Source organism: Schistocerca piceifrons, chromosome 2 (genome assembly GCF_021461385.2).
Source record: "Schistocerca piceifrons isolate TAMUIC-IGC-003096 chromosome 2, iqSchPice1.1, whole genome shotgun sequence".
In the NCBI taxonomy this organism is placed as follows: Eukaryota; Metazoa; Arthropoda; class Insecta; order Orthoptera; family Acrididae; genus Schistocerca; species Schistocerca piceifrons.
This window is the reverse complement of record NC_060139.1, coordinates 855,507,602-855,531,134: the sequence shown is the minus strand read 5'-3', so window position 1 is coordinate 855,531,134 and position 23,533 is coordinate 855,507,602. Positions and strand designations below refer to the sequence as shown.

Genomic DNA, 23,533 nt, shown 5'->3' with positions numbered 1-23,533 from the left:
GGACCTTTTGCCGAATGCAGATAAGCATTCGACAACGTCTTCAATAGTGCCTACCTAGTTTCATACTTAAATTTCATAAAAATACAGATACCGTTATAACTTTGTGGTTATCTGCTACACTGGGTAACGAAACCCTTTAATTGCAAGTAATTATTATGATTGTCTTTAAGCAGCCAAGAAATCGTGAAAATTAGCATGTCATAACAACTTTATGAAAATAAGGAAATGTTCTGGTCTATACTGGGCTACGTTATGTGGATATCAACGGGTAGTGTAAAAATGTTGTGCGCTCGTATATGTATGCGTTTTGTGTGTGTGGTTTTTTTCTCCAAGAGTAATTGCTTAATTTCACTACCCAGGAGCGAGAAGTGGCTTATAAATACGAGAAGGGCCGACTGTATAAAGGAGGATACGCAGTATCTGCACAAGAATATTAAGATCTGCGCTCACCATTTTGAGGCTTACCAGTTCATGACGCAAACTAGAAGAAATAGTGTGGAATGCGGTGCCAGCATTGCTCGTTTCTTCCTTTCTTTAAAATAAAAGAAAAAAAAACAGTTTTTTCACTCAAGCACAAACTTCCGTACAGATCAAATGTGCCAATACAGAAAAAGCAAAAACTATCGTATTCTGTAGAGATGACTGATGTAGGTCAATTGAGTGCTTCAGTGAGTGCCCTGAATATAGACTGAAATACGGAGGCTGCAGTAGTTGATTCAGGTGTGCCACTCAGTTCAGTTGAGGAAGGAAACTCCTGGAATTCCTTGATCTGTGCTTGCCGTTTTGCAGTACGTTTGAACACACCACATACACTAAAGAACCAAAGAAACTGGTACATCTGCCTAATATCATGTAAGGTCCCGCGAGCACGCAGGAGTGCCACAACATGACGTGGCATGGACTTGCTAATGTCTGAAGTAGTGCTGGAGGGAACTGACACCATAAATCCTGCAGGGCTGTCTATAAATCCGTAAGAGTACGAGGGGGTGGAAATCTCTTCTGAACAACACATTGCAAGGCATCCCAGATAAGCTCAATAATGTTCATGTCAGGGGAGTTTGGTGGCCAGCGGAATTGTTTAAACTCAGAAGACTCCTCCTGGAGCCACTCTGTAGTAATTCTGGACGTGTGGTGTTTCGCATTGTCCTGCTGGAATTGCTCAAGTCCGTCAGAATAGACATGGACCTGTCAGAGTCGTATCTAGACAAATCAGGGGGTCCCATATCACCCCAACTGCACGCGGCCCACAGCATAACAGAGCCTCCACCAGCTTGAACAATCCCTTGCTGACATGTAGCGTCCATGGATTCGTGAGGTTGTCTCCATACCCGTACACGTCAATCCACTCGAAACAACTTGAAACGAGACCTGTTCGACCAGGCAACATGTTTCCAGCCATCAACAGCCCAATGTCGATGTTGACGGGCCCAGGTGAGGCGTAAAGCTTCGTACTGCGCAGTCATCAAGGATACACGAGTGGACCATCGGCTCCGAAAGCCCATACCCATGATATTTCGTTGAATATTTCGCACGCTGACACTTGTTGATGGACCAGCATTGAAATCTGCAGAAATTTGCGGAATGATTGCACTTCTGTCGCGTTGAACGATTCTCTTCAGTCGACGTTGGTCCCGTTCTTGCAGGATCTTTTTCCGACCGCAGCGATGTCGGAGATTTGATATTTTACCGGATTCCTGCTACTGGAGGTACACTCGTGAAATGCTCGTGCGGGAAAATCCCCTCTTTATCGCTATCTCGAAGATGCTGTGTTCCATCGCTCGTGCGCCCACTCTAACACCATTTTCAAAATCACTTAAATCTTGATAACCTGCCTTGGTAGCAGCAGTAACCGATATAACAACTGCACCAGACACTTGTCTTACATAGGCGTCGCCGACCGTAGCACTGCTTTCTGCCTGTTTACATATCTCTGTATTGCCCATACCAGTTTCTTTGGCGCTTCAGTGTAATTTGCTACACAAATCCGCGAGCATCCTAGGTAACAATTTGCAAGAGCAACATTACACTCGGCCAGTAAAGCACATGACCGTATTTCAGCCTCTCTTACTTTTTTTTCCAGCGCAGTTTTCTTGGTGTCACTGGTTGAAGTACTGCACTGAAAAAAAAGTCCTCTGTGTTTATCCGAACCGCAGACCTTTTTCAAGTTTTTGATGCTTAAGGGGGGGGGGGGGGGTAGGAGGTCAAACGGGCCGATTTGGAGCAGGAGAGAGGCACCACCGGACATTTCAATTTCCACTGTCTATACTTTTACAAATAAATTCATAAAACTTTGTCAGCATGACCAGGAAGGGTTCGGGATTCACACTCATAGCAATGGAACTTCAAAACCATAAGAAAATGATTTTTTTAGATTTGAAAATTCATCATTTTTTCACTTACTATTGGCTGCGTTTGTTGCTTTTGTTGTTTTTTCTTCATAAGTAAGAGAGATTCTTTGATGAATTTTGCACAGCATACAGACCATACTTACAGGTGGATGAAACTCTAGAATTTATTTCATCTATGAAAAAATGAATGAGCTGTCACATTTTAAACTTCATGTTTCGAAAAAACTCAAGTTGTGTAGTTAATTATCTCAATTTTTACCACAGTTCTTAATAGATTTGAAAAATTCTAGAGTTTCATACCCCTGTTAGCATGGTTTATATGCTGTGCAATATCCATCGAAGAATATCTCTTACTTATGAAGAAAAGTGTACCTATAGCAACAAATGCAGCCAATAGTAAGTGAAAAAATGATGAAATTTCATATGTAAAAAAAATACTGTGTTATGTTTTTGAACTTCCATTGCTACGAGTGTGAATCCTAAATCCTTCCTGGTTATGCTGACAAAGTTTTATGAATTTATTTGTAAAAGTGTAGACAGTGGAAATTGAAAGTCCTTTGGTGCCTCTCCTGTTCCAAGTCGGCCCGTTTGACATCCTACCCTCCCCCCCCCCCCCCCTTAACACCTTTTGCATTGGCTTTCACCACCGATAGTTCTGCTGTAAAAACAGATTTGCACACTGCGGACGAAAAACATCGCCTTTAACGGCTCCTGTAATTTGACCAATGCAGCATTGACAGTAGAATGGTAAGGACGGGGCAGGAATTCGTCTTCGGTTACATATACAGAACGATACCTTGGCTCGTATGAATTGATTTACAGAAGTTTGCGAAAGCCTAAATGAAAATGGCCAGATAGTATCTGTTTTCGGCTCTTCTTGAATACAATGAAGTAGCTTAAGTTTTTTTTTATTTACTGGCTTTGAGTTCTCTGTTCATACAGCCATCTACATACAATTTCTAATTATCACAATTTCAGATGGCACCTCTACAGATTGTGTAACAAATGCAAAATTTCTAGGAATGATATTGATTCTCAGTTGAAGTGGTGTGAACTCACAAAGGTACTTGCAAACAGAATGTCATCAGCATGTTATGCCCTTAGAATCCTATCATCAGTGAGTAACATGCAGTGTCTTTTAGTTACGTATTATTCATATGTACACTCAATTCTTAGCTATTGCATTCTTTTTTAGGGAACAAATGCATGAAATATGAACATAATTTTCAAACTCCAGAAAAGAGCCATAAGAATAATAACCAAAAATACTAGTCAAGATCATTGTAAAGATCTATTCAAAACACTGGGGATTTTAACTGCTCCATCTGAATACATTTACCAGTCAATTGTACACATCAAAAATAACATTTGTAATTACTACACAAACAGCTCTGTCCATGACCATGCAACAAGAGATAGACTCAACTTACATTTACCAAGAAAAAATAAACATAAAACTCAAAACAGCATTTTCTACCAAGGTATAAAACTCTAAAATAAATTACCAAAAGAGATTAAAGAAATTGAAAAAATTCACTTATTTAAAAAGGCAGCTAAAAAGGTACCTGTTATGCAATACTTTTTATACATTGAAGGTTTACTTAGATAAAACAGAGTAGGGGTTTGATAAAAAAATGTTGTACAAATAAATAATAATAATAATGATTATAAAATATCCAACATTCCATGTAACACATTCAATTTATGTTTTTTTTTCTTTCTAGAAATACTTACCCCCAGGCTATGCATAACACAATGCTAACACCTCTTCCTCTTTCTGAGCTCAATATCTCACTCATTATGGAGGGATGCTGACTCAGTTTTTCAGGCTAGCAAATGGGAAGTTTCAGTATAGAAAATGGCCCAGAGATCACCAGTGTGTGTGTGTGTGTGTGTGTGTGTGTGTGTGTGTGTGTGTGAGAGAGAGAGAGAGAGAGAGTGTGTGTGTTTGTGTGTGTGTGTAGTGAGTGAACTGTTATGAAACAATGTGTGAATAGTGTGTGCAGTAACTGATAGTGAGAAATGAGTGAACAGTGTGGCATTACATTATTTAATAAGTTATTTGTAAAAAAGTATTGTATACCAGGAGTAAATCTAATGATTGTCTCTAACTAGAAGTCCGTAAATATATGTGTATACGAATTAGCTTGTTTTAAATTGATCTAAACTTGTAATTATTTTGACATGTCCTATATCCCTGTAAAAAGAGATCTACGGACGAATAAAGCTGCTACTACTAGACAGTAAGTGGTATTACATTAGGTCAGTTAAAAAAAATTAGAGAGTAAAATCCAGAGAGCCAAAACTGTAATGTAGGATACATACAACGTAACTAGATAATTAATAGATTGGTGTCACTTATAGAAGCTCTGCCAATTTACAGGCTGCGTAGGTCCTAGTTGAGTCAGTCATAGTTAACTGTATTAACATGTGTAATTTAACAGGCGAATTCAGATTTACAAGTTTCTTCTATCTCAATTTAACAGTGATTGATAAGATTGCATATATCAAAATGTCATATTTACTCTTTCTGCACACAGGAAGAGAAAAAGTTCCTTGTATATCCTTTTCGCCGGGAACGTGAGCACAGATGTTGGGCCGAGCGAGGTGCCGCAATGGTTAGCACACTGGACTCGCATTCGGGAGGACGTCGTTTCAATTCCGCGTCCGACCATCCTGATTTAGCTTTTCCGTGATTTCCCTAAATCTCTTCAGGCAAATGCCAGGATGGTTCCTTTGAAAGGGCACGGCCGACTTCCTTCCCCATCCTTCCCTAATCCGATGAGACCGATGACCTCGCTGTTTGGTCTCCTCTTCCACTTGAACTCAACTCAACATATGCTGGAAGACAACAAATGGTTCAAATGGCTCTGAGCACTATGCGACTTAACTTCTGAGGTCATCAGTCGCCTAGAACTTGGAACTACTTAAACCTAACTAACCTAAGGACATCACACAACACCCAGTCATCACGAGGCAGAGAAAATCCCTGACCCCGCCGGGAATCGAACCCGGTGGAAGACAACACTGTAACGCCACCAGATGCCAAATCAATACTGCGGATTGTTGTCTTCGACTGTCGCATTCAAAGAACAAGTGGTTCACTTCCTCCTGATTCCACATTCGCAAACTGCCAGCTCAATAGCGTGAATGCAACATAGATCCTGTCTGAAGCATGCGTGATTGAAGCTCAGTCGTGCTAAAGTGGATACGAACATTTTACCACAACAGCTCTTCGTGACTTAGGGATTGTTTGGTAAAATCGGTGATTAAATGGCATAATGTCGGTCTCTTGATTTCGAGAATTATGCCTATCCTTTATTCCATGAATGACATGTTGTGCATTTATATTTTTGTAGACAGTCGTTTACCGACAGTTTAAAGATGTTTCCCTTCGCCTTCATATATTGCCTGTTTGGTCTGACTATCTTGAATTTAGTTTCCTTTCATCCCACAGTGCCTTTGAACCAATACATTTTGACTTGCCATTTATAGTTTTGTATTTCATTCAATACATTTAGCAGTCTGTGTACTACGGGTGGCTCCTTTTTGCCGGCATCGTCGTTCTTTGGCAAGGAAAGTACTGATTTGGAATGGGACATATAATGTTATTACTTTCTGTGAAGAGAAAGAGGAGCTTCCAGAACTGCTATTACTTTTGCTGCCGTGATCGTTTTGTCCTTTGATAGTTAAAATTTTCTGGCATATTGCCTCGTATTGTCCCAATATTTACTGCCTCATCCTTGGATCCATCTGTAGAAATAACGATCGCACTATGAAAGATACAAGTTCTTGTATGTCAAAAGTATTTATGGCTGGTAGGACCAATGATGACGGGACGTCGGTCCATTGTAGCCTATAACTGATGCATCCCCCACAGTCAAAGAATTATTCACAGAATACAGGGTGATTCAAAAAGAATACCACAACTTTAAAAATGTGTATTTAATGAAAGAAACATAATACACTCCTGGAAATTGAAATAAGAACACCGTGAATTCATTGTCCCAGGAAGGGGAAACTTTATTGACACATTCCTGGGGTCAGATACATCACATGATCACACTGACAGAACCACAGGCACATAGACACAGGCAACAGAGCAAGCACAATGTCGGCACTAGTACAGTGTATATCCACCTTTCGCAGCAATGCAGGCTGCTATTCTACCATGGAGACGATCGTAGAGATGCTGGATGTAGTCCTGTGGAACGGCTTGCCATGCCATTTCCACCTGGCGCCTCAGTTGGACCAGCGTTCGTGCTGGACGTGCAGACCGCGTGAGACGACGCTTCATCCAGTCCCAAACATGCTCAATGGGGGACAGATCCGGAGATCTTGCTGGCCAGGGTAGTTGACTTACACCTTCTAGAGCACGTTGGGTGGCACGGGATACATGCGGACGTGCATTGTCCTGTTGGAACAGCAAGTTCCCTTGCCGGTCTAGGAATGGTAGAACGATGGGTTCGATGACGGTTTGGATGTACCGTGCACTATTCAGTGTCCCCTCGACGATCACCAGTGGTGTACGGCCAATGTAGGAGATCGCTCCCCACACCATGATGCCGGGTGTTGGCCCTGTGTGCCTCGGTCGTAGGCAGTCCTCATTGTGGCGCTCACCTGCACGGCGCCAAACACGCATACGACCATCATTGGGACCAAGGCAGAAGCGACTCTCATCGCTGAAGACGACACGTCTCCATTCGTCCCTCCATTCACGCCTGTCGCGACACCACTGAAGGCGGGCTGCACGATGTTGGGGCGTGAGCGGAAGACGGCCTAACGGTGTGCGGGACCGTAGCCCAGCTTCATGGAGACGGTTGCTAATGGTCCTCGCCGATACCCCAGGAGCAACAGTGTCACTAATTTGCTGGGAAGTGGCGGTGCGGTCCCCTACGGCACTGCGTAGGATCCTACGGTCTTGGCGTGCATCCGTGCGTCGCTGCGGTCCGGTCCCAGGTCGACGGGCACGTGCACCTTCCGCCGACCACTGGCGACAACATCGATGTACTGTGGAGACCTCACGTCCCACGTGTTGAGCAATTCGGCGGTACGTCCACCCGGCCTCCCGCATGCCCACTATACGCCCTCGCTCAAAGTCCGTCAACTGCACATACGGTTCACGTCCACGCTGTCGCGGCATGCTACCAGTGTTAAAGACTGCGATGGAGCTCCGTATGCCACGGCAAACTGGCTGACACTGACGGCGGCGGTGCACAAATGCTGCGCAGCTAGCGCCATTCGACGGCCAACACCGCGGTTCCTGGTGTGTCCGCTGTGCCGTGCATGTGATCATTGCTTGTACAGCCCTCTCGCAGTGTCCGGAGCAAGTATGGTTGGTCTGACACACCGGTGTCAATGTGTTCTTTCTTCCATTTCCAGGAGTGTATAACCTTCTGTTATACATCATTACAAAGAGTATTTAAAAAGGTTTTTTTTCACTCAAAAACAAGTTCAGAGATGTTCAATATGCCCCCCTCCAGACACACGAGCAATATCAACCCGATACTCCAACTCGTTCCACACTCTCTGTAGCATATCAGGCGTAACAGTTTGGATAGCTGCTGTTATTTCTCGTTTCAAATCATCAATGATGGCCGGGAGAGGTGGCCGAAACACCATATCCTTAACATACCCCCATAAGAAAAAATCGCAGGGGGTAAGATCAGCGCTTCTTGGAGGCCAGTGATGAAGTGCTCGTCACGGGCTGCCTGGCGGCCGATCCATCGCCTCGGGTAGTTGACGTTCAGGTAGTTACGGACAGATAAGTGCCAATGTGGTGGCGCTCCATCCTGCTGAAATATGAATTGTTGTGCTTCTTGTTCGAGCTGAGGGAACAGCCAATTCTCTAACATCTCCAGATACTGTAGTCCAGTTACAGTAGCACCTTCGAAGAAAAAGGGACCAAAAACTTTATTGGCTGAAATGGCGAACAAATGTACAACTAAATGAAACTTTATAGCTCCCTTAATTCGCCGATAGATAGTGCTTAGCTCTGCCTTTTGTCGTTGCAGAGTTTTAAATTCCTAAAGTTGTGGTATTCTTTTTGAATCACCCTGTATAAACATACATGTCGTCTGGATAGCTGAAAGCAAGTGCGACACTGTTAACTAAATGGCTGGACGAAATTTGTTCTCAGTTCGCAGGGTATGCGGGAGAGACTCATATGGTGAGCCTCACTTTGTGAAGGTTTGAAAGTAGGAGAGAGGAACAGCCGAAACAAAGCTGCGCCTTGCCCTCGAATGGCAAGGTTCCAGATTCGAGTCCTGCTCCAGTATAGCCAGCCGCTATGGCCGAGCGGTTCTACGCGCTTCAGTCCGGAACCGCGCGACTGCTACGGTCGCAGGTTCGAATCCTGCCTCGGGCATGGATGTATGTGATGTCCTTATGTTAGTTAGGTTTAAGTAGTTCTAAGTTCTAGGGGACTGATGACCTGAGATGTTAAGTCCCATAGTGTTCAGAGCCATTTGAAACATTTTTGCTCCAGTATACAACTGTAGTGTGGGAGGAAGTTTAAAAACAGTGAACACTGCGATGAAAACTGAGAGATTGATTCATTAAGTAAACACGTTTTTGTAACAACTTTATATACCTGCACAACTGAATGTTAAACTATTGTGTCTGTTCGAACAACCCTAATGTTGCTGGAAATTTCACGTGATGCGAGACCTTTACCGGGAGCTCTTCAACTGCCTCGAAAGGTTTCTTTCCGCATGATCGCACAAGAACAGCTGGAGTGGAGTTACATCAGGTGAACATGGTAACCACGAAATAGGAGCCCTTCTTCGTATCCACCTTTCAGGAAAGGTGTACAAGAAGTTGAAAGTGAGCTGGGGTTTCATCACACCAGAATAACGTGCTTAAAGAGAGATCAAGTGACGCCAGATTAGCACACATAAAGGGAGATCAAGTGGGATATCTTACAAGAAAGTAGGGAGTATGCTAGGAACACAGTGCACGCTGATACAGTTAAGCTGAGACGAAGCAGACATGGGTCTGTGAACCAGCCACTATCTATGCTCGGACGCAATTTCACTGGGACTCTGCGCTGATGGCTCTTCGCAAACGTAGGGTAGGAATGGTCAAAGGCTCATACATAACTGTTGAGAGTATTGCACATTTTGTCTCTGGGGAAACGAGTCTCTTCCAGAAAAAGTACATACCCAGGAGAAGTGAGGATCGCCCACACAGCTTGAGGTCTCATGTCAGCAGGAGTTAATGCTTCCACTTTCTGTTAATGTTAGGGGTGTAGCTGGTGTTCTGACGTGCCTGCATAATTAACAGATTTGCATATCATACAATGTTACCAACTATCAACATAATAGATCAATATATAACAACGAATCGTCGGTTGTCATATTACACTGGCAGTGTTATCCCTCAACACGCTTAACTTTGGAGCTTTTAACTCAGTCGTCTCCACACATTTGCCATTATCCACCACTGAGAGTTTACAATGAGCGAGGTGGTGCAGTGATAAAACGCTGGACTCGTATTCGAGAATATGGGGGTTCAAACCCCCGTCTAGCCATCTTAATTATGGTTCACTGTGTTTTTTCTCAGTCTTCCTCTCTTTCATTTTTTAAAATAGTCTCATCATCACAGAAACACTCTCCGGTATTCGTGTGGAACATAAAGTTGTCGGCCGGCCGGGGTGGCCGAGCGGTTCTAGGCGCTACAGTCTGGAACCGCGCGACCGCTACGGTCGCAGGTTCGAATCCTGCCTCGGGCATGGATGTGTGTGATGTCCTTAGGTTAGTTAGGTTTGAGTAGTTCTAAGTTCTAGGGGACTGATGACCTTAGAATTTAAGTCCCATAGTGCTCAGAGCCATTTGAGCCATAAAATTGTCACGTATTTACATTGCGGCCTATATACCTCCATATAATGGAAAAAAATATTTCAATAGCTCACATGTTAAGCTAGAAACTGGATCATTACCTTCGCATGACTACCGTCTTATGATTTTCTACCCGTCGAGCTAAAGATGTACAGTCAAATGGTTCAAATGGCTCTGAGCACTATGGGTGTTAACATCTGAGGTCATCAGTCCCCTAGAACTTAGAACTACTTAAACCTAACTAACCTAAGGACATCACACACATCCATGCCCCAGGCAGGAGTCGAACCTGCGACCGTAGCTGTCGCGCGGTTCCAAACTGAAGCGCCTAGAACTGCTCGACCACACCAGCCGGCAAAGATGTACAGTCATTCCCTCATAACAATTATCACTATACTTCGAGTAAAATAACTTTGAGTTCACGTTTGGCCGAGTCGTACGGTAAGGGCTAGCCACCAACCAACCATGGTTCTTCTTCGAGCGTCATATGCCCGCAGTATTGCCATTTTTTAGGTCCATGCAACGCCTTGTATGGCTGGCTGCATGCAGGAGATACAGGCCTCTGCCACTGCAGTGTGTCAGTCACAAAGTTATTTTATTCGATGTATATACCACCTGGGTGTCGAACTGCAGCTGTCTGAGAGAGCTGTCCAATGACTTCCGTTCTCCGCTTCATACACACAACACGGCTTCCACAAAGAGCCCCTATAATACTTACCTATACTGGCCACACAAACCGCAACCGGTCCTTGGCTTCACTCACTCCAGCCTTCCACACCTTCCTGTCAGCTGCATCTTCATCTCCCAGCCCTAGTATCTGCATGTCTCCCATGATAGCCTTCTATCTCTTCTCGGTCGTCCTAGTGGTCTCTTCATCCATCACTTCCTTTATCGCCATGTTCTCCCTTCTCCTCCTCACATGTCCATGCCAACCGACTCTTTCAGATTTCACACTCGTTGTGATGTCAGGTAGTGCGTATAATGTCTGAGTTCTCTATTTTTCCTGATATTCTACTGTTCATCATTTTCCTTCACTGGTCCATATATTTTTTCAGTACTTCATTTTCAAAAGTTGAGTTTCTCTCTCTCTCTTTTTTGCCATGGTTCTTGTCTCGCTTTCGTAGCACACTATTGGTTTGCTGTTGGTGTGATAACACAGTTGCTATTTTGTCGCTGTATTACGGCTCTGTCATCTGCCAGAACGGTTCGAAACTTCACCGGCGCACAGAGCAAACATGAAATGCGAAGCAGCAACAAGGACGAGTGTCTATGTATATTAATGGATTTTTTTAAAAATATGGGGCATTACTTATTGAACGATCCTCGTATCATGTCTATGCCTGAGGCCTTCCCATTTATTTCAGTCTTTTTATTGCCTCCTTCACCTCTATCAGAGTTAGTTCTTCGACTAATGGTTGTACATTCTAGTTGTTTTCTGCCCTACCGGGTTGTTCAACAGTTCTCTGAAGTATCTCCACCAGTTCTCTAGATTCCCTTCATTTGTAGTGACCAGTTTTCCATTCTCATCCTTCATTATCACGGGTTTAGCTCTGTACTCCTTTCTACAGCTTCTCATTGTCCTGTAAGACTGTTTGCTATTGCTCTGGCTACAGTCCTGCTCTGCCTTCTGTATCTGTTTATTTATGAATGATGTTTTCTCTCGCCTGATTGTTCTCTTCATTTCTCTCGTGACTATCCTATATTTTATTTGGTTTTCATATTTGTTTTTGCTCATCATTGCCTGTCTGGCTGTCTTCCTGATCCGAACTGCTTTTGTACACGTTTCGTTGAACCACGATTTGCCCCTGATATTGCTGTTATTGTATTCCGTAATAGTTCGTGTGCTCTCCTCTTTATAACTGTTGTTATCTTGCAAAAAGAAAACAATTTCCGAGTCTACACCCACGTGAACCTATTGCAACGAACTTTCCACATTTCTGGAGAACAACAGAATAAAATGTTTCGAAACGAGTGCAAAAATTGGTGGCAGTTACGCTGTATGATTTCAAAACTCGATTTGAATCCGGAATTTGACACTTTGATTAGAAAATTGATTCTGCTTTATTTTACTTATGCCTCTCTGCAAGTTTCCGTTGTCATGTAAAATAACATCTTTAGATTCGGTAGAAGTAGATGAATTAGGTGTTATATTAGTCAAAGCTCTAAGTACATGCAATTCGTAAAATCAAGTGTCGTAAACACAGCAGACACCTCTACAAAAAAATTTGCATAGCTTGCTTAAACATGCCCAGTAATGGAGATGCAATTTCAAGAACTCGTACGCAAAAACTGATATTGACATGTGCCAGTGCATTTACGTATCAGTCTAAAACGAAATACTTTATTACACACGTGGTATCTGGAGTGACTGGTATCCGAAGTGATTGGTGTCTGGAGTGATGCATTGCCTATTAGCATTTATGTTCCACTCACTGTTATGGGGACACGTGCTGCAAATATGAAAATGTATTTACGTCAACAATATATCAAATATATTAAATATCGAATTTGAAGGAAGATTATCTGCATTTATGGGACCAAATGTGGTCTATTTGGATGACAGAAAGGCGTGCAAAAGGGACGCATAATGGTTTCGGGAAGAGTGTTACAAATGTTTGTCGGTTACCTGCAGGACAAACACAATAAGGTTAAAGCACACGAAGTATTTCTTGAACGCTGTTACCTTTCGACGAAAGAAAACCACAAGATAAGTCATCGAATTCTTAGCTCCTGTGAGTCAAGAAGTATTCTGTTCCGTTTGTGTCTTGTAATGAAGTATTGCAGTCTTGTGCTGAACAGACACTTTTATAGCCAATGACATAAGGTTCGTCAGTTGGAACATTAATCCTTAGTCATGTACCGACTAATGGAAATTTCTTGTATAACTGCAACATGGAGGACGATGGAGAAAACAGAATTCTGAAAGTCCTTCGCTCCAAGGCTAGAGTTCTCCATACAGATAGTAAAGAGATTACTGGCTGGTAACATTGCATATACTACCATTATTCTTGCCGTCATGACGTAGGATCGTGTTCTACTTGGAGATGCAGTTGCTGACTGGCACAGTGCGGAGGGAAGGAAGGAAGGAAGGAAGATTAGGGTTTAACGTCCCGTCGACATCCAGGTCATTAAAGTCAGAGCACAAGCTCGGGTTGTTTCAAGGACAGGGAACCAACCCAGCATTTTCCTAGCACGATTTAGGAAATCAAGGAAAACCTAAATCAGGATGGCCGGATGCGGATTTGAACCATAGTTTCTCCGAAAATGAGTCCAGTGTGCTAACGACTGCGCCACCTAACACTGTGGCATTTTGTGGAGCCAAGTGAGAGTATTGTTTGTCTGTGAAATCATTATCACACGGTAGGGGCGCGAATTGTCGTCATGAAGACGAATGCCTCGCCAATATGCTGCAGATATGGTTGCACTATCGGTTGGAGGATGGCATTCACATATCGTACAGCCGTTACGGCGCCTTCCATGGCCATCAGCGGCGTACGTCGGCCCCACATAATGCCACCCCAAAACAGCAGGGAACCTCCAACTTGCTGCACTCGCTCGACAGTGTGTCTAAGGTGTTCAGCCTAACCCGGTTGCCTTCAAACACGTCTCCGGCGACTGTATGGTTGAAGGCACATGCGACACTCATCGGTGAAGAGTCCTGAGCGATCCATTCGGCATGTTGTTGGGCCCATTTGTACTGTGCTGCATGGTGTCGTGGTTGCAAAAATGGACCTCGCCATGGACGTCGGGAATGAAGTTGCGCATCATGTAGCCTATTGCGCACAGTTTGAGTCGTAACACTATGCACTGTGGCTGCACGAAAAGCATTAATCAACATGGTGGCATTGCTGTCAGGGTTCCTCCGAGCCATACTCCGTAGGTCGCGGTCATCCGCTGGAGTAGTAGCCCTTGCGCGGCCTAAGCGTGGCATGTCATCGACAGTTCCTGTCTCTCTGTATCTCCTCCATGTCCGAAAAACATCGTTTTGGTTCACTCCGAGACACCTGGACACTTCCCTTGTTGAGAGCCCTTCCTGGCACAAAGCAACAATGTGGACGCGATTGAACCGCGGTATTGACCGTCTAGGCATGGTTGAACTACGGACAACACGAGCCGTGTACCTCCTTCCTGGTGGAATGACTGGAACTGATCAGCTGTCGGACCCCCTCCGTCTAATAGGCGCTGCTTATGCATGACTGTTTACGTCTTTCAGCGGGTCCCTTTCTGTCTGAAAGGTAGTTTACAATTTTACATCATTCTTGGTGAAAACTATTGCACTCTTAAGGAAGTCTTGAACGGAATGAGATTTAGGTGACGTATTACAGTGATAGAGATAAACCAAAGGACAGTAAAGGAATACCCAGACTTGAAGCTGCCAGAGAAGTTGTAAGGTGGTTATCTTATTCTAGGATTGAGAACAACTTTTGTAAATGAATTGACAAGTTTAATGTTGCAAATTAGCACAAAATACGCGCTTTTACACAGTTTTCAAGGTGACAACATAAAAGCAGTTGTCACGATAACGCATCTCGTCAACATCAAAAAGAGAAATAATCCTAAACACAACAATATTAAATATTAACTCTAAGAAAACACATTAATCCTAAACACAACAATATTAAAGTTTAATTAGAAGTTTCTTTGCAACATTGTCCATACACATACATTATGATGTTCGTCAGTACTACGAAAATCGTCCGATTCCGCTTCAAAGTTCGGTACTGTCGTATTTAGGATGACAATCAAGTCTCCGGCGGATGGTTAGTAATGTGACAAGTATGAGCGAAAGATTACCCAAGGCCGCTCGAGTTTACAGTGGACCCACGCTGGTGAACCAACAAGTTTACGTCTCTTCACACGGTATTTACCTTAAGCTGCATCGAGCTGTCGTCTGCTAGGCCACTCTCGCCCGCTGAAATTCCTATAAAACTAATTTAACCTTTGCTGAACTTTGGTTCAAATGGCTCTGAGCACTATGCGACTTAACTTCTGAGGTCATCAGTCGCCTAGAACTTAGAACTAATTAAACCTAACTAACCTAAGGACATCGCACACATCCATGCCCGAGGCAGGATTCGAACCTGCGACCGTAGCGGTTGCTCGGTTCCAGACTGTAGCGCCTAGAACCGTTTGCTGAACTTTCTAGCACAAACTTTACCTATGTTTCTCATTATTCGAGAAAACTTGTACTCATCCCTAGCCTTAGTATGTGGGGATATACACTCGCATATTTGGAGCAACGTGCATATTATAATTCCCTCTCAGTTCTCGCAAGAGCAATTAACTAATTGGCTGGTTCGTTTCTCCACAGTTGGAGCTAAACGTTGCTACAGCTAATTTGTATCTGCTTTTCAGCCGCTGTGAACTCAGTGTTCACACAAATTTCTTCTCTGCGTCGTACAGAGCGTTAAGCGCTCCGTTCTGCACTAGACGCCAAACCAGATAAGAGTTCCCAAAATTTTCGCTCTTGTCCTAATTATGGCCGAACTGTCTCCCCACCTGGATTCTTTCGTCCTTCACGTCACGGCCGTTTTCAAACAATCGGAGCGTTCCTCTTATTATGTGGAAACTCTCTACCAATCGAAATGTCCCTTTCATTAAACTGCGTCAAAACTTCAGTATGCTTCTTCTTCTTAGCGCGTTTCCGCCAATCGGACGTTTTGTGCCTGTTGCAGACGACTAAATGCGTACATTTGCCTTGACGTGTGTCGCACTCGCTGGACACGTAATCTAAATGCGTCACTGGTTTTTTGTTTGAATCTTTTTGGAATTCCGAAACGCAGTTCTTTAAATCTTTTTTCTCTGTCCTGCAGCAGGGCCGTTTCTCCCACCTGAGTCACCTGGTCGAGTTCATTGACTTTCTGCGTGCCACCCCTTTAAGTGGTTTGTGTGGTGCCTCCTGTGGCACGCCTTCACTTCCGCCCCTCTGGCTTTTAAACCGAAAAACGCCTCTCGCTTGCTTGCTTCACCTTTAGCTCATAGACATTCATTATATAGGAACGGTGTGTTAATTACCGTCGATTGACTGTCATCCTGTTTTGCATTACATACTGATAGGAAAATTTGTTCATAACCGCCGAATTACGTTAGATGTCATCTTCACCTTCTCGTTGCGATGTATAAAGTTCTCATGTAAGGTGCGAATTTGACCTTCATTTATTCTGCCACCTTACAAAGTCGAAAAGCTGGTTCCCTTCTCTTACGTTCCTAATTCTGCCCAAGTTGTATTCGCCTTTTTTTTTGCTTTTGATAGGAGCATTTTTTATTCTGTTTATACTTTTACTGTCATAAGTGGGGCAGTGAGAATCGTGTGAACAGCACTGCAGTGCTCATTAGCACAATGTGACATGAGGTCTGAAGTCATTAAGATTTATGCTTCCATTAATGTTAATGTTGTAGCTGTTGTTCTGACATTCCTGTGTAGTGGACAGATTTGCATAGTGTACAATGTTAGCAACTATGAATATAATAGATCAATTTATTACAATGACTCGTTGGTTCTCGCTGTTCCACTGGCAGTGTTATCCCTCAACGCTTTTCGCCTTGGAATCTTTAACCCAGTCATTTCTGCCCAAAGGTTAAATATCTCACACTGATGCTTTGCCATTCTTCACCATCTCTGAGAGTTGTGTAGGTTTAGCGTAATGAGTAGAGTCGCAGACCTATGAAGAGTATTTTGTTGCCGGCATGGTAGCTCAGCGTGTTCGGACAGAGGGTTACGTACCCTCTGTAATAAAAAAAAAACTGAGTTAATCGATCATCAACGAACTTAATCGGATGTCTTACGACGTCCGCCCCGAGTAGATACAACGAACAAACGCGGACAAAATGAGAATTCGATTCCCGGCGGGATCAGGGATTTTCTCTGCCTCGTGATGACTGGGTGTTGTGTGATGTCCTTAGGTTAGTTAGGTTTAAGTAGTTCTAAGTTCTAGGGGACTGATGACCATAGATGTTAAGTCCCATAGTGCTCAGAGCCATTTTTTAGAGTTAACGGTGAGCGAGGTAGTGCAGTGGTAAAATGATGGATTCGTATTCGAGAAGACGGCGGCTCAAATTCCCATCTAGTCATCTTGATTAAGGTTCATGATTTTTCTCAGTACTCTCTTTCCTTTCTTTATATAGTTTCATCATCATAGAAACACCTTCTACTATTCGTCAGGAATATAAACTTGTCTCAGATTTACACTGCGGCAGGTACACTACCAAATAATAAATTAAAAAAATATTTCAGTAACTTATATGATAAGCTGAAACTGTATCATTAGTTTCGGAGTACTGTGCTACGATTTCTTGCTCATCGAGCCAAAGATGTATGGTCACTCCCACGTGATTGTGATCTCTGTACTTTGAATAAAATAACCTTGTGATTCACGTTTGGGGGATTCGAGTTGTAGGGGCCGACCACCAGGCAATCGTGGTACTTCTTCGAGCGTCACATGCTTGCAGCGTTGCCCGTTTTGTAGGCGCATGTTGTTTGCACTCTGGCAACAGGGACCCCCCACAACCAGTCTGTCAATTACAAAGCTATTTTATTCCAAATATATACCACCTGAGTGTCGAAATGCAGCTGTCTGAGAGTGATAGCCAAAGAACTTCGCAACACGCTTCCACAAAGAGTCACTAGAATGCAAAAAGAACAAATTTTCAGAGTCTGGGCCCACATGATCCTATTATATCGTATGTTTCAGATTCCTGGAGAGCAACAGAATTAACTGTTTCTCCAGACTGATGCATGAACTGGTGACAGTTATGTTCTATGATTTGAAGTCTCGAATTTGATCCGGAAATCGTCATCATGATCAGAAAATTGCTTCTGCATTATTTCACTTACGCTGTACTCAAAATTTTCGGTGTCATGCGAACATGCAATCTGGTAGAAATAAAGGAATTAAGTACAGACTTATTCAAACCTTTAAGAGCGTGTAATTCGTAAAATCAAGTCTGTAAGCAATGTGGACACCTCTTCAGGAAAGTCGACATCGTTTGCTTAAACATTCCCGCTACTGAAAGTAAAAATTCAAGAGAATTGAGCAAAATCTCATAACCAGAAACTCATATTGACATGCATAAGGACATCTACTTATTAGTCTAAAGTGTAACACTTTATTACGCACTTGGTATCTGGAGTGACTGGTATCTGAAGTGATTGCTGTCTGGGGTGATACACTGCCTAGCACCATTTATGTTCCACTCACTGTCATGGTGATACGTACTGCAAATCTGACAGTATATTTGTCTTAACAAAATAATAAATATAGAATTTTCCGGGGTAGTAATATGCACTTCCTCATACCAAATGTGGTCTGTTTGGATGTCAAATGTGTGCGCAAGGTGACAGTCAATAGATTTCGGAAACAGTGCTGCAAATGCTTGTCAGTTACCTGCAGGACATAAGGAGTAAAGGTACAAGGTGTGATCGGAAAATTTTAAGAATGGATCTGCTACTGCTTACTGGGTTGGTGGGCAGGTACACAGAGGGTGGGGAATGAGTCATTGCTTTGTCCTTGACGCCTTCTGACAGGAAACTGCGTTTTCTTTATTCAGTTCATTGTGGTAACTGGTTGAGTGTGGGTCTGTCAGGGCTTGTTGCTGGATTCTGTCTACGTGAAAATGGACGTAAAAACGGAGCAACGAGTTCGAGTGAATTTTTGTTTTAAAACTGGAAAATCAGCTTCTGAGACTTACGAACTGTTGAAAACAGCTTTTGGAGATAATTGTAGGAGCCAGTCAAATGTTTTTGGCTGGTTCAACAGATTTAAAAATGGCTGCGAATCATTTGAAGATTAACCACGGTCTAGTCGTCCTTCGACCTCAAAAACGAATGAAAACGTTGTGAAAGTTCGCAACATAGTGCACTCTGATCGTAGACTTACAATTAGGGAGATGGGTGCTGAACTTAATTTAAGTTTCTATGCAGTTCAGGCAATTTTAACTGAAGATCTGAACATGCATCGAGTGTCCGCAAAATTCATACCAAAAGTGTTGTCAAGTGACCAGAGACAATACCGACTTGAAGTGTGCCAAAAACTGATTAATCAGACTAAAAATGACCCAGATTTGTTACATAGAGTAATTATAGGTGACGAATCGTGGATATATGGATATGATCCTGAAACCAAAGTGCAGTCTTCGCAGTAGAAGACTCCAGGTTCACCAAGACCGAAAAAACCACGGCAAAGTCAGTCGAAGGTGAAGACAATGTTGGTGATTTTCTTCGCTTCTACAGGTATTGTGCATCATGAATTTACCCCTGGAGCACAGACAATTAACCAGTAATACTACAAATGTGTCATCAATAGTTTGTGCGAATAGGTGCAGAAGAAAAGGCCTGCATTGTGGAAAGACAGGGGTTGGGTGCAACATTGTGACAATGCTTCGGCTCATCGTGCCTTCTCCTTCATTGTATTTTTGACCAAATTAAAAATTCCTTTTCTTCCACAACAGCCATATTCCTCTTTTTTGGCCCCTGTGGACGTTACCTGTTTCCTAAACTGAAATTTTCACTGAAAGGAAAGTAATTAGACACAATTGAAGACACCGAGGTAAATACGGAGAGAGTCCTTAACACACTTCAGGAAAAAATTTCCTGAAATATTTTCAAAAGCGGAAACACCGTTGGAGTCGGTGTGTTCAGTCAGAAGGGGACTATTTTTAAGGAGATACATCACAGTATCATTTAAGTACCACCATTGTACAATTACAAGCCCATTCTTAAAACTTTCCTCTCACACTTCGTATAAATACACGAAATATTTATGGAATACTGTTTGTTACCATTTGCTAGAAGAAAACCGCAAGAGAAGCCATCAAATTCGAACTTCTGTGAAGGAAGGAACTATTCTGTTTCCTTGGTGTCTCCTAATGAAGTATTGTAGACTCATGCTGATCTCATAGTTCTCTGCTTCAGGCACTTTCATAGTCGTGGCATAGTTCGAATAATAATCTTTAACCACGTACAGACAAACTGAAACTTTTTGTATAACTACGACTTGGAGGACGATGGAGACAACAGGAATGTACTAGTCCATTGCTCCAAGACGGTAGCTCTCCATCCAGGTGGTATAGAGACCACTGACTTGTAATGTTCTGCATACTATCGTTATTGTTGCCCCCATAATGCAGGGACGTGTTCTACTTCGAGACACAGTTACTAGTTGGCACCTTGTGGAGCTAAGTGAGAGTTCTATTCGACCAACGCTTATCAACTGAAAGCATGATCACATGGGGTATCAAATGAAATTTGTAACTAGAATGAGGATTTTTTGGTAGGGAGGATGCGACATGGTTTCTCGAGTGGGGAGTCACCAACAGATGTGAAAGTAATTTCTGGCGTTGCCCTAGGAACTGTGGTGGGACACTTGTCATTCATGTTGTATATCAGTCACCAGGCAGACAATATTATTGGTACGAAATTACAATTATATTAATACCTACAGCTGCTGACGGGCGTTGATATATATAAACAGGGACAGGTGAAAACGTATGCCCCGACCGGGACTGCTTGGATGGCAAACGCTCTATCCATCTGAGCCACCGAGGGCACAGAGGATAGTGCGACTGCAGGGACTATCTCGCGCACGCCTCCCACGAGAGCCACATTCTCACCTTGTATGTTCACACATTACATTCGTAGTGTCCCAACCCAACACACTCATTACTCGTGGAAGATATTCTTACCAAGTCCCGTAGGAGTTCGGGGAATATGTGTGCATCCGCACAGAGGAAGAAGATCATTGCCGGTATTGCCAGAACTATATACATATATGGATATGGTGCCTGTTCTTTCGGACATGTCCAAAAGAACAGACACCACATCCATATACACTACTAGCTATTAAAATTGCTACACCAAGAAGAAATGAGATGATAAACGGGTATTCATTGGACAAATATATTATACTAGAACTGACATGTGATTACATTTTCACGCAATTTGGGAGCATGGATCCTGAGAAATCAGTACACAGAACAGGCCTGGGCATTGAGTCAAACAGAGCTTGGATGGCATGTACAGGTACAGCTGCCCATGCAGCTTCAACACGGTACCACAGTTCATCAAGAGTAGTGACTGGCGTATTGTGATAAGCCAGTTGCTCGGCCACCATTGACCAGACGTTTTAAATTGGTGAGAGATCTGGAGAATGTGCTGGCCAGGGCAGCAGTCGAACATTTTCTGTATCCAGAAAGGCCCGTACAGGACCTGCAACATGCGGTCGTGCATTATCCTGCTGAAATGTAGGGTTTCGCAGGGATCGAATGAAGGGTAGAACCACGGGTCGTAACACATCTGAAATGTAACGTCCACTGTTCAAAGTGCCGTCAGTGCAAACAAGAGGTGATCGAGACGTGTAACCAATGGCACCCCATACCATCACGCCGGGTGATACGCCAGTATCGCGATGACGAATGTACGCTTCCAACGTGCGTTCACCGCGATGTCGCCAAACGCAGATGTGACCAACATGATGCTGTAAAGAGAACCTGGATTCATCCGAAAAACTGACGTTTTGCCATTCGTGCACCTAGGTTCGTCGTTGGGTACACCATCGCAGGCGCTCCTGTCTGTGATGCAGCGTCAGGGGTAACCGCAGCCATGGTCTCCGAACTGATAGTCTATACTGCTGCAAACGTGTCGAACTGTTCGTGCAGATGGTTGTTGTCTTGCAAACGTCCCCATGTGTTGACTCAGGGATCGAGACGTGGTTGCACGATCTGTTACAGCCATGCGGATAAGATGTCTGTCATCTCGACTGCTAGTGATACGAGGCCGTTTGGATCCAGCTCGGCGTTCCGTATTACCCTCCTGAACCCACCAATTCCATATTGTGCTAACAGTCAGTCTATCTTGACCAACGCGAGCAGCAATGTCGCGATACGATAAACCACAATCGCGATAGGCTACAATCCGACCTTTATAAAAGTCGGAAACGTGATGGTACGCATTTCTCCTCCTTACACGAGGCATCTCAACAACGTTTGACCAGGCAACGCCGGTCAACTGCCGTTTGTGTATGAGAAATCGGTTGGAAATTTTCTTCATGTCAGCACGTTGTAGGTGTCGCCACCGGTTCCAACCTTGTGTGAATGCTCTGAAAGGCTAATCATTTGCATATCACAGTATCTTCTTCTTGTCGGTTAAATTTAGCGTCTGTAGCACGTCATCTTCGTGGTGTAGCAATTTTAATGGCCAGTAGTGTATGTATATTATTGGTAATCTCAGACGTTTTACAGTTATCTGTAATAAGGTATAGTCTGAAAAAATCTGCACACATATTCAATATGACCTTGATAAGGTTTCAAAGTTGTGAAGAGTTTGGAATAGTTTTAGATATTCCGAAATGTGAAAATTTGCACTTCATCAAACTCCAAAACATAGTATCCTCCAACTAAAAACTTTTGGGGATGTGAAACGGAAACGGAGGCATGTGGTAGACTTTGGTACGATAGTGTGAAAAATGCAGTGAGTTTAAAAAGATCACCTCCAAAACACTCGGGCATGTGGAAAGCATAGCAAATAGGAATAACAGGGGTTATTGAACGTATGCAAATTGGGGAAGAATGAATGGTCTCAGGTTTGTTTGATCCATGAGAGAGTATAACTGAAGTTGAAAAAAGTGGACTGGCAGACGCCAAGTACCCACTGAATGCCTACTTTCAAAGAGGAAACATATTGAGGAATCTGAGTTATAGTGCAACACTTTACTCCTCGCACCCGCGGGCTGTGAAGACAAGACAGTGTGCATAGAGACATGTAAGCAGTCACTTTTGCTACACACACGCGCTACAGTGGACAGTGCCGCCTGAGATGCGCGTGGCAGTGGTTTTCAGAGTACAGTCGCAGGGGCAGATGGTGCTGCCTCTTACCTGAGGCGAGGGCTCCGGGCAGGGCGACCAGCAGCAGCGCCAGCGCCAGCGGCAGCAGAAGGCGGCTCCTCTCCTCACCCATGGCGAACTGAATGAGCTGCCGGGTCTCCGCGTGTCCCTTATCTACAACAGCGCGAATTCGCACTCTGCGCCGGCTCTCCTCGCGGCGCGCTGCTGTAGCTGTAGCTACCGCCCTCTTTGTCAACTGCGGACCGCCTCTCACATACCATGTAAGCGCGGCAGACCAAAATTTTGTCATGTTGCAACTTCAATCGGGCTTGTACACAACCTTTTATCATGACTCGTCTGCAAAAGGGGTTCGGTTATGCACAGTTGCATTCGCGCCCTATATTGAATAAATAGCCAGCCTAAGTACTACAGTGAATGAATTCAAGTGTTTGTCTAAATCACGATCGTTCACAAATGATTTACACCGACAACAGTTTAGAATGAAAATGTTTTTATTTTACTGAATCACAT

At 43.5% G+C, this 23,533-nt stretch overlaps 1 protein-coding gene across 1 annotated transcript in view; it reads right to left on the bottom strand.

Annotated features, from left to right (window-relative positions):
- The window catches only part of LOC124775935 (sphingomyelin phosphodiesterase-like), a 160,436-nt gene extending 137,124 nt beyond the window's left edge, over positions 1–23,312 (bottom strand). The window contains exon 1 of the mRNA XM_047250780.1: positions 23,054–23,312. Coding sequence (XP_047106736.1) covers positions 23,054–23,312 — 259 coding nt within the window. The remainder of the gene's footprint in view (positions 1–23,053) is intronic.
- Between the last annotated feature and the right edge of the window lie 221 nt (positions 23,313–23,533).